Source organism: Pleurodeles waltl, chromosome 6, assembly GCF_031143425.1.
Source record: "Pleurodeles waltl isolate 20211129_DDA chromosome 6, aPleWal1.hap1.20221129, whole genome shotgun sequence".
Taxonomy (NCBI): Eukaryota; Metazoa; Chordata; class Amphibia; order Caudata; family Salamandridae; genus Pleurodeles; species Pleurodeles waltl.
The window spans coordinates 179,924,858-179,937,415 of NC_090445.1; the positions used below are offsets into that span (position 1 = coordinate 179,924,858).

The 12,558-nt window shown below is 45.0% G+C and overlaps 1 protein-coding gene across 6 annotated transcripts in view; it reads right to left on the minus strand.

The window, feature by feature from the left end:
- BRCA1 (BRCA1 DNA repair associated) overlaps nucleotides 1-12,558 on the minus strand; it is a 477,104-nt gene that overhangs the window by 154,584 nt on the left and 309,962 nt on the right. For all 6 annotated transcript variants that reach the window (XM_069237765.1, XM_069237766.1, XM_069237761.1 and 3 more), the window contains exon 13: nucleotides 11,785-11,917. In XM_069237765.1, coding sequence (XP_069093866.1) covers nucleotides 11,785-11,917 — 133 coding nt within the window. The remainder of the gene's footprint in view (nucleotides 1-11,784; nucleotides 11,918-12,558) is intronic.

A 12,558-nucleotide genomic window follows, 5' to 3' on the forward strand; every position in this document is an offset into this window, starting at 1 on the left:
GCAAGAAGAAACTAAAGCTCCTTGCTCAGCTGCCAAAGTTGCTGCAAAGGCCATCAAGATCAGCAAATCTCCATGCCCTTATGGGAGTATAGTTTTTTTTTAAACTTGTCTCCAACCTCATAATTTTAAAATTAACTTTGTATACCTCCTGTGGAGAGAGTGGTATGGTGATAAACTCTATGGGCAAAGCTGTCCTACTGCTCATCCCCAAACCTGCAGAGGTCCTTAAATAAAGGCAATCTTACAGGAACATCACCTTGTTGATTGTTCACGCAAAATTATTTCTTGAATATGAACAAATCATCTGGACTTCCTTCTACTTGATATCATTCTGCTCGACCATTCTGGCTTCATCCAGGGTCATCAGATCCATGGTAACATTAGGCAAATAGAACTTACTTACTTACTTATGCCTACTATCTCTTCTAGGGTATAGAGCATCAGCTAGGACACTCCATCTATATCTGTCCTGGTTTTTTTTTCCAGTCTGATTCCAGGTAGGGCCCATCTCCATGAAGTTACCCTTGAGACTTTAGTAGCTGGTGTTTCACGGCCTTCATCCTTTCCTCTTGAGGGTTCCTTGGTGTTTAATGCAGGCAAATAAAACACCTGTTCGAAAAAAAAGCAGTGCTGGCTGTGTTGCTATTTAAGAACACAGAAAAGGCCTTTAGCTGGGTGGTTTGGAGTGTCTCCATTAGGACACTTGGTCATGCCAAAATTCTTTCTCACGGCACTGATGTGTCCACACCTAATGCATTGGCAAACCCAATGATTCAACCCAGGACCCTGGAGTAATCTGTATAGATAGAAACAATGGTTATTGGCACAATTTAACAGAATCATTCTAATAGAGGCCAGGAGAATTGTATATGCATAGAAATCAATGATGGTTTTGTAAACAACATAAATCTCGTTCACAAACCCTTTTTTTTTTTTTAAAGTGTAGAGATGAAGGAGAGCAGGACAAGTGTTAAAAATAGAGGCTGTGCCTTTAAGAAACTATGGCCCACCCGTATCCCATCATGCTCTGCAGGTGATAGCTGCTTCAGTTCTTTTTTCCTGGCACATGCTGACAGGACCTTGGAGCATGGAGAACAGGGCCAAGACTGATTTGCATATGGCAGGGTCCAAACTGGAATGGCATGGGTAGCAAGAAAACGATGGATTTATGTCCAGATCTCTGTACAGGGGGTGAATGTCTGACATTGTTCAACATTCCGTCCATCACTTGTTCTTTTTGCAGTTGTTGCCCTAAGAGGGAAGGGTATGCCCAGATGTGGGTCCTGTGTTCCTCATGCCACTGGAGTCAAGCTAGCCTGCCTGAGGAGGGGTGATACCCCGAAACCGGTCCCAGGATACTTGTTTCCAGTCCAGGGAAGACCTGGCCTAGCAGTTCGGGCTGGACTGTTCTTATGAGGAACAGGGTCAAGACAGATTATGGCTGGGTCCAAACTGGAATGGCATAGGTAGCAAAAAAACAATGGATTTAGGCCCAGATCTGTGTACAGAGGGTGAATGTTTGACATTGTTCAGCATTCCGTCCATCACTTGTTCTTTTTAAAGTTGTTGCCCTAAGTGGGACGGGTATGCCCAGACGTGGGTCCCGTGCTCCCCATGCCACTGGAGACAAGCTAGCCTGGCTGAGGAGTGGTGATACCCTGAAACGGTCCCAGGATGCTTGTTTCCAGTCCAGGGAAGACCTGGCCTACCAGTTCGGGCTGGACTGCAGTCCATAGGCAGAGAGCAGTCCTTCTTGGAAAGCAGTCCAGCAGCATTGCACTCCTTGTAGCACAGCAATCCTTACTCCAAACAGAGTTCTTCCCAGGTCCAGTAGTGTACAGATCTGGCTCAGATGAGAGTGTCCAGTCCTTCCTCAGCTGGTCAAAGATCAGAGGGCAGCAGGGTAGCTTATCAAGGCAGAGAACAGTCCTTCTTGGAAAGCAGTATAGCAGCATGGCAATCCTTGTAGCACAGCAGTCCTTACTCCAGACAGAGTTCTTCCCAGGTCCAGTTGCATACTGATTTAGTGGGGTCAAAGAACCAGTCCTTATACCCAAATGTGCCTTTGAAGAAGGGTTATTTTCAAAACAAGATCTTTGAAGTGCATATAGGTCCTTTTTTCGCAGCCCTGGCTCCAGACTGCCAGTGGGGGGGGGGGGGAAGAGAATCAGCGCTTTATGTGGGTACAGGCACTTTCTGGTTCAAGTGTGTCAGTTCCCCTCCATCCTTCCTGCCCAGGAAGGCCCATCAGAATGGAGATGAATGCAGATGAGTGCTCGGACACACCTAACCTTCCGGTGTTTGTGGCTGTCTAGAGGGAATGCACTAAGTGTAGCTGTCACCCACCAAAGACATGTATTGGAGACAGTCTACAAGGCACACAGAGTAGTAAGAGAAGAGAAATGGCCACTTTCTACATATGGCATTCTAAAATAGTAATGTTTAGTTTGATTTTAATAGTAAAGAGGATTTATCATTACCATTCCAATGATATGAAACATGATGTAACTACTCCTTTCTGATCAGGAATTACAGCTTGAAAGTATATTAAAGAATTCCCAATGCTGGCCTATTAGAGGAATAGGCCTCAGTGTAGTAAAAAACGACTTTGGGGGGTTTTCACTACCAGGACATGTAAAAGTTAAAAGTACATGTCCTGTCTTTTGCTTACATAGCACCCTACTCTGTGGGTAGCTAGGGCCTTACTTAGGGGTGACTTATGTGTTATAAAAGGGGAGTGTAAGGCTTGGAAAAGGGTTTTACATACCAAGTTGAGGTGGAAGTGAAATTACACACACACACAGAGACTCTGCAGTTGCAGGCCTGAGACATGCTTAAAGGACTACTTAACTGGGTGGCACAATCAGTGCTGCAGGTAGACTAGTAGCATTTAATTTACAGGCCCTGGTTATATAGTATATTACTTTACATGGGACTTACAAGTAAATCAAGTATGCCAATTGTTGATACACCAATGCCACCATGGTTAAAGGAGAAGCACATACACTATAGCACTGGTCAGCATTGGTAAAGTGCTCAGAGTCCTAAGGCTAACAAAAAGATACAGCAAAAATGTGAGGCCAAAAGGTTTAGGGGAAGACCGCTCTAACACTGACAGATCTAACAGTAGGTTCTTCCTCCTGCTACTTGTTTCTTCTTTCAGAGTAAAATAGTATGATCGCTTTAAAAGCTTCCCTAATTCCATTCAGTCCTACCTCTCCTGTACTATTAAGAATGAAGTACTGTTTGATCAGAGCTCAGCACTGCACTTCTCAATGAAATCGGGTGAACAGCCCATCATCTATAGTGGACAATCCAGTCTTTTCTAGAGTGGGAAACTGAATGCATTAATGCATTGCTAACCACAATATAGTCAATTTGAGAACAAGTATGGGGCACTTGGAGGTGGGAATGGGGGTGTAACCTTTAGTATCTCCATTCCAAAATTCTGGAGAATGCTGCTGAGTGGGGATCGTTACTGGGGAACTGAAATAACTGGTAACAGTCAGGGAGCCTATGGTAAACCCTGCTGAAGTACCCATGAAGTTCTTCAAAAACTTGTTTTCTCCTATTTTGTTGCAAACCAGTGGCTATTGTTATTAGCCAGTGAGGCGGCCAACTGGATATCTTAGGGTATCTGCTTTCCTCCTCTTCATTTCTAGTTACGTTTTTAAATTCTAGAAATCTACTAAAAGAGGAGAGTAACACTATTCTGCTTGGTAGTAGTGAAGGTGCGGAATGCTAAAGGCTGACTGTTATGATTGAAACTGATTTATTGCTGCTCTTTAAATGGGGTTTTTTAACAGCAATTATGTCATTCTTTTCTAACAGGAAACACTAAAGCTTAACTTTGGGATTGGGAGAAGTCAACTCCTTGGCTTTGGAAGAGATAATCTGAATATTTCCTAATGACTTATGGGCTCCATACTTCCAAGGAAGTTGCTACTAGGTTCACTGGGAATGTTCCTACATCAGCTTCTGCAGAAGTGATTGTAGGAAGTTGGCTCTGTATATACTATTTCAAAGTAAGGAATAGTGTGCACAGAGTCCAAGGGTTCCCCTTAGAGGTAAGATAGTGGCAAAAAGAGATAATTCTAATGCTCTATTTTGTGGATAGTGTGGTCGAGCAGTAAGCTTATCAGAGGGTAGTGTTAAGCATTTCTTGTACACGCACAGGCAATAAGTGAGGAACACACACTCAAAGACTTACTCCAGGCCAACAGGTTTTTATATAGAAAAATATATTTTCTTAGTTTATTTTAAGAACCACAGGTTCAAGATTGACAAGTAATACTTCAAATGAAAGGTATTTCACTTAGGTCCTCTAGGAACTTTGAATAATCACAATATCATGTACAGTCTTTGTAAAAATGGCAATAAGCTATTTTAAAAGTGGACACTGTGCAAAAATCAACAGTTCCTGAGGGAGGTAAGTAAAGGTTAAGTTTGCAGGTAAGTAAAACACTTACAAGTCTCAAAGTTGGGTCCAAGGTAGCCCACAGTTGGGGGTTCAAGGCAACCCCAAAGTTACCACACCAGCAGCTCAGGGCCGGTCAGGTGCAGAGGTCGAAGAGGTGCCCAAAACACATAGGCTTCAATAAAGAACAGGGGTGCCCCGGTTCCAGTCTGCCAGCAGGTAAATACCCGTGTCCTCGGAGGAGGGGGATTTTCTGGGGCACCGGGGGGGGGGGGGGGGTGGAGACAAGCAGGCACAGAAAGTACACCCTCAGCGGCACAGGGGCGGCCGGGTGCAGAGTGCCAACAGGCGTCGGATTTTAGATAGGAAGTAATGGGGGAGACCCGGAGGTCTCTTCAACAATGCAGGCAGGCATAGGGGGGGCTCCTCGGGGTAGCCACCACCTGGGCTAGGCAGAGGGTTGCCTGGGGGGGTCGCTCCTGCACTGGAGTTCGGTTCCTTCAGGTCCTGGGGGCTGCAGTGCAGTGTTGGTTCCAGGCGTCGTGTCCCTTGTTAAAGGCAGTCGCGGTCAGGGGGAGCCTCTGGATTTCCTCTGCAGGCATCGCTGTGGGGGCTCAGGGGGGTCGTCTCTGGCTACTCACGGGCTCGCAGTCGCCGGGGAGTCCTCCCTGAAGTGTCAGTTTTCGGCAGGTCGAGCCAGGGGCGTCGGGTGCAGAGTGGAAAGTCTCACGCTTCCGGCAGGAAACGTGAAGTCTTTAAAGTTGTTTCTTTGTTGCAAGAAAGTTGCAGATTGTTGAAAAGGGCCGCTGTTCAAGGGAGTTTCTTGGTCCTTGGTTGCAGGGCAGTCCTCTGAGGCTTCAGAGGTCGCTGGTCCCTGTTGGATGCGTCGCTGTTGCAATTTTCTTCGAAGTTGGGAGACAGGCCGATAGGGCTGGGGCCAAAGCAGTTGTTGTCTCCGTCTTCACTGCAGGGCTTCAGGTCAGCAGTCCTTCTTGTTAAGGTTGCAGGAATTTGATTCCCTGGGTTCCGGGGAGCCCCTAAATATGAATTTAGGGGTGTGTTTAGGTCTGGGAGGGCAGTAGCCAATGGCTACGGCCCTTGAGGGTGGCTACACCCTCTTTGTGCCTCCTGCCTGTGGGGAGGGGGGCACATCCCTAATCCTATTTGGGGATCCTCCAAAACCAAGATGGAGGATTTCTAAAGGCAGGGGTCACCTCAGCTCAGGACACCTTAGGGGCTGTCCTGACTGGTGGGGGGTGACTCCTTGTTTTTCTCATTATCTCCCGTGGACTTGCCGCCAAAAGTGGGAGCTGTGTTCAGGGGGCGGGCATCTCCACTAGCTGGAGTGCCGTGGGGCATTGTAACACGAAGCCTGAGCCTTTGAGGCTCACTGCTAGGTGTTACAGTTCCTGCAGGGGGGAGGTGTGAAGCACAGTGCAGGCTTTGTTTCTGTCCTCAGACAGCACAAAGGCTCTCACCCCAGGGGGTCAGAAACTCGTCGCTCAGCAGCAAGCTGGCACAGACCAGTCAGTCCTGCACTGAAGGACTGGGTCAAATACAGGGGTTATCTCTAAGATGCCCTCTGTGTGCATTTTTTAATAAATCAAACACTGGCATCAGTGTGGGTTTATTATTCTGAGAAGTTTGATACCAAACTTCCCAGTATTCAGTGTAGCCATTATGGAGCTGTGGAGTTCGTTTTTGACAAACTCCCAGACCATATACTTAATATGGCCACACTGTACTTACAATGTCTAAGAATAGACTTAGACACTGTAGGGGCATATTGCTCATGCAGCTATGCCCTCACCTGTGGTATAGTGCACCCTGCCTTAGGGCTGTAAGGCCTGCTAGAGGGGTGACTTACCTATGCCACAGGCAGTATTTTGTGGGCATGGCATCCTGAGGGGGATGCCATGTCGACTTTGCCTTTTTCTCCCCACCACCAACACACAATCTACAATGGCAGTGTGCATGTGTTAGGTGAGGGGTCTCTAAGGGTGGCAAAACACATGCTGCAGCCCTTAGAGATCTTCCCTGGTCACAGGGCTTTTGGTACCGATGGTACCTTTTACAAGGGACTTATCTGTGTGCCAGAGGTGTGCCAATTGTGGAAACAATGGTACATTTTTAGTGAAAGAACTCTGGTGCTGGGGCCTGGTTAGCAGGATCCCAGCACACTTCTCAGTCAAGTCAGCATCAGTATCAGGCAAAAAGTGGGGGGTAACTGCAACAGGGAGCCATTTCCTTACAGTGACCTATCCATTATAAGTCATAGTAATTAGAGTTGGTTGAAAACAAGGAACTGAAACCCCATCCCTTATAAAACCCATAAAAGAAAACCATGAAATAAATTGTTAATGGAACTGTAGTTATCCGACCATGAATTAACACTGCTCAAAACAATGAATGCAAAGAAAGAGTGAGAATTTTTTTTTCCAGCACAGTAAATGACTACCACCTAAGGAGTAACATCCCAGATGACATGCAATCAGGTCTGCCATCATTATGTCAGAGAAACAGGAACATTAAAGGGTTCCTTTTGTGCTAGACACACCAAGCCCTATTGGCCCAACTCAGAGGCGGAGCAGGTCGATTTCACTTGCAGTAAAATGAGAGGCCTGTCTGGTACAAGATTGTGGCTGGAGCTCACTATAACCTTGTCTCCAATTCGCCAAACCCCTACCCCTCTGCAACCACCTCAACTGTGGGCAGGAGAAGTGGTTGGAGTAATCACAAAGCAGAAGTTAACACTGCAGAAATCAGTCTCCATCACTACAGCCGTTAGATCTTTTCTTAGCCTCTCTCCTAAGATCAGCTGTGAAATTCTCCAACTGGTTTGTTGGATTTTCCTCTCTAGTTGCTCCCAGTTCAAATGATGGTGCTCCATCATCAGTTGTTCCCTCTGTGAGTATGGTGTTACCAAGAGTTTTCAGAGCTTTCACTTTATAAGTAAAATGTCTAATTTAGCATAACATTCCACAGCATCAATAAGAACTCAACATTCACAGTGAAACAATGTGGAGACTTCGCACAACTGTTCACAGACAAAACTAGGAAGAATGAACTCTTTCAGAACTACAAACACAAAATCAACGGGACTCCAGGCACAGTGCTGCAACTGACAAAGTTCCAAGGCAAACTAAGTCTAAATACACATCCAACCCAACCTCTGAAAAACAATGCAACATGGCAAGAATTCGGAACCCACGTTGTGGACCTACCACCCTCAACCCTAGTCAAGGAGCTCAGCCCTCTCCTTGCACCACTTTGGAGTAAAATTATTATTTGTACCTCACTATCCCATAGGTAAAACCCAGACTGCTTAAAAATAGGACAGGTTATGCTATTCCTCAAGAACCCAGGAACCAATCCTGAAAATCTGCACAACTTTCACCCTGTAACCAACCAGTCCTTCCTGGGAAAGGCACTCAAAAAAAGTTTACTGGCACAGCTCAGCCAACACATACAAAACTGCAACCTACTCTACATCCTACAGTGAAGCTTCAGGAAAAGATACAGAATGGGAACAAAGTCACAGACAACATTTTTAGAATGATGGATACAAGCAACGCCTGCCTGCTTATACTTCTTGACCTACCAGTAGTGTTCAACACAGTCAAACACGAAAAGCTCATAATTATCCTAAAATAACTTGTGGGGATAGGAGGTATAGTTTTGAACCTGTTCACCTCTTACCTCAACTGTTCACAACTAATCAAAATGAAAGGTGCATTCTCTAATCCATCCCCAATACAGCAAAGAGTCCCCCATGGTTAAGTTGTATCAACTATCCTCTTCAATCTTGACATGGAACCCCTGAATGAAATTCTACAACATACCAATCTTGCATGCCACCTACTTGCAGATGATGCTCAACTCTACCTAAAAATCTCCTCCGTCAGGGACATCCTTCACCTAAACTTGACACTAATGAAGTTTTGACACTGGCAAGCTACTCAAAGACCTGAAGACAGAATTCCTCCTATTACGCCCCCAAGGACAGACTCGCCAATCTAAGAACGAATTACTACCTTAGATGCTCTTAACAGCAGTCTCGCAATAATCAGCAGTGCTAAATCACTGGGAATTACCAGAGACAAAAACCTGAGTATGACACCAACTCCACAGCAAGAAATTATGGCTTGTACAAACTCAAGCTACTAAAAAATGGCAAGCCTTCCATCCTGGAAGAGGACCTCAAAAACATAGTGCAATCCCTGGTACTCTCTAGAGAGGACTATGGCAATGCAACTCTCACAGGCACACCGAAAGTTCATTTGGCCACCATTAATACAGCAGTCAGATTCATAACAGGCGAATGTTGATACAAGCACATCATACCCATTGTAAAGAAGCTTGGATGGCTCCAGATAGAAGCAAGATGCATTTTTAAAACAACCTGTATCACAAAGAAAGCTCTCCATAGGGGTACACTGAAATACCTATCATTAAATACCTATAAAAAAACTATCACAGGCAGGAAAGTCCTGCACCCTACTAATTACAGACTGACTATTACTGGCTCAGTCCTGTTTCAAGAAGGAAATATCAAGCTCACTAGTTCTCTGGTAGTGCACCCAGAATCTGGAAATTCCTGCCATCAGAGATTTGCACTACCCTGTTGAAAACCAACTTCAAAAGTGTTAAAGAATTGCTCAAAAGGCACGTAGGCATAAATGGGAACTGAGACTTTCTCCCACAACACACTGAGACTTTCTCCCACAACACAGACTCCAGCTCAACCGCACACCACTCCTCGAAATATCAAACAGAGATTCAAACACAGAATCTAATATTACAAATGCTCTCCCTGACATTGTAAAGCCAAAGAAACACTGATCTTGCCTCATAACAGAGCCGATATCCTCTAACAACCAAAGACTAACCACTTGGGTTTTATGGTACATAACACATTTTTTAACTTATACACAGAAAATATCATATATGTTTTCGACGATGGAACATGTGGTATGTAACTTTAGAATCGATGTAACTACTGCCTTAGGTAGAATATTGTTGTTTACTGTACAGCGCTCTGATAACCTGGGTTACCTATGTGGTATATAAAACTTTCAAATAAAATATATTCAAAGAATATTGAATGGCAAAGTCCATCTGTATTTGATCTGGTCATGCCTATGTTTGCCAATGACTGAGTGAAATTTTGAATCATGTGGAGTGGTTCTCGAGATCCTTCACTTAATTGTGGCCTTCTATAAGGGAGTGAGAGTGCTCTCAGGCAATCTATTTTGATTTTCTCTCTATTCTTGTCCCAAGAGTTATGGAGATGGCGCCAGGATATCAATGTTGGTCATTTTTTCAGTCTAACTCAGATTTCGAGTTCTAATGACCAAAGGCACTGTCTGACTTTATTTCATCCCATAGTTCAGTTTTGAATTTGTGAGGAGGCTACAAGATCTTACTTAGAGCCGCTGATGTCAAAGAGGGAGGGGGTTTCTAATTTCCATGTTTGATGAGGTACTCGGTTTGAGCCACAATTGGGATGTGGAGTGCTGAAGGTGAAATCTTCAGAGATCACAATTAGTATCTGCCATGGGAGGTATATAAAATGTGATCAGAAGTAAGAAGAAGTGGTCGACAGTAGACATCTATGATTGGAGTTTGGGTCCACTAGGACACAGTTTTGTGTGTGATCTTGGGCAACTAGGTAAAAAGTATTAGCACTGCAAAAATGATCCTTCCAAAGCATCACATCCATTTGCAAAAGCAGGTAGCTTGGTCAATGGGAGTGCATGCACTGCTCTTCGCCCAGGGCAAAGCTCTTGAAGGATGAGCAGACCACCTGGTTGTACAAGAATGGATGTTGAGGTGATAAGATAGAAATCCAGTTGCAGGCAAAAGGTGGTATCTCAGTAAGGCTTACATGAAGGAGAGATTGTTGCCCCTAACAATCAGCCACTGAACTTCTGGAGCATGCAGGCCACCTCTCCTCCACGTTGCTTCTCGGTCCGAGTCTTTCTGTTTCCCCAAGACCCATTACTAGCTGCACTGGGGGATTCCTGGGCCTCTTGGGCAACATAGCATTTTCAAAAGTCCTTTCTGTCGTCTATCCCATCATTTTTACACTGTGCACTCGCACCTCATTACCTTGACTGAGAACAACTGAGACCCCCCCCACCCTTTGCTGTCTGCAGAAACGGCCCGGGGGCAGTCTGCAGTTGCCCCCACTAGGAACCATAGCAGTCATTCCCTTTCCTGTCTAATGATTATCTTAAGCCCTGGCCTCCAGTGTGTTTGAAAGAAGCTGGTGGGTGCAGGAGTTCAGCCACCATCAATCCAGAACTGTTCAGCAACTCCCAAGTACTCTAGACAGGTGTGTTCTGCTCATATGGGCTGCTTTGTTCTATCGTGCACGTGCTTTTCAGGTTCAGGTCTAGTGTCCGCTCAGAAACTCCAGGGATGAGTGGGTGCTCTCGCTGCTGTCATAGTCACACCAAAATATCTATATAATGTCGACCAGATGCACTGAAACAAGGAGTTAGCAGACAACCATTCCTGCCCAAATACAGCCAATGAGAAGAGCTGATTTTTGTATTGAGAATCGCTTGCACAGTCTTCAGTCACTGAAGCAACCTGTTTATCAGTCATTACAACAGGCATGTTGATCATCTGTGTCTTAAATCTACTGACGTTTTCAATGGATTTCAAGCCAGCTGGTAGGGAAATCCACAATCTAGCAGAGAAAATGGTGGAATGGACGAACCATTCCCCATCGGCGGGGGTGTGGCCTGGTAGTTTAGGCGAACTGGCTCCTATGGCAGCAGGGCCAAGGTTAATTAGCATACCACTGCTCCCTGTATGGAGTGGTGCAGTGGGCAAAGAAACGATGGGCTGGAATGGTGCACCGAAGAACTGGTGGCTGAGACTTTTGCAAGCATTTTACTCGTCACCTTTTGTTGTTTACTTTTCTTTACATGGTGGGAGGCATTTTCTCCTCCAGTTAGAGCGTTTGCTTAAGAACCTATGGCCTAAAAGCTGTACTTGGTTCAAATATCGTCAATGTGGCTGTGTGTAGTATAAGAAATGCAAAAAAACAAATAACTGGAAACCTTTCATGAACGCGCGATCATCATTTGAACGTGATAAATGTGGAACACCACCATGGTCCTGGCAGAGTGACCTTGGTGCGGGGTGATGGTACATAAGCAATTTGGCAGCTGTGGAATAAACACATTATGGGTGTCTCGTTTGTCTGTAGTTGTTATGCCGCATGTGTTCGCTGACTCGGAAGCATTTTGTACATTTAATTATAACACAGATTAATCACACGCTTTATCACAGTGTGCTTTGTTTTCCCTTCCTCGTCAAGCAGCGGTAGCTGGCGGTGAGCAGCCATTCATTACCTTCTGTAGTCCTGATCCGCCCTTTCCCCAGCAGAAGGATAACTTGGAATAGCGTCTGGCTCGTCGTCTGCGTCTCCGATGAAAACGTCGTCGTCGCGCGCCTGCGCATTCGGCTCTGACGCAAGTGATGGTGCTGCAAGGCCAAAGTAAACATTGTCAAAACTAAATCTGAGCAAGTGGCCACACGCCGATCCAAGATCAGAATTTATACGGTGACACTCCCCATGCAGATGGCGCTTGGATCGTTCAATCCAGACATCAGTGATGACTTGGTTTAAACAGTGGCCAAAAATCATTTTAAAAAGTATGGGCACTGTGATGTTGCGCAGAATGGGGGCAGAGTGCGTGAGTGTGGGGGCGGGGTCAAACCCAAACCGTGGCTATAAAACAAAATATTTTGTAACTTTTTGTTCGAAAGTCGCCGTAACTACCTATAAAATAACGTCCGGCTTAAATGAAAAATAAATGCAAGCTAAACTAATCAGTGGGAAAAGCACTACTGTAGATTATGAATCATTGGCTAGTTAATGCATTGCAGAGGTCTGTGTCTCTAACCAGAGAATGACAGAATTGAATCTTGGTCGCTCAAGTGGAGGATAGTGACTAGTTTATGATTAGTGCTTCCAGGTCCCGGTCTGGGACAGAATATCTGTGAATATGCAAGTCATTATCTTAAATTTGCATTACACACGGTATCATATAGGCTGCTACAGAATACACAACAAGTTTTAAGATTTAAAAAAAGTGCTTCCAAAATATATATTTTAATAATAC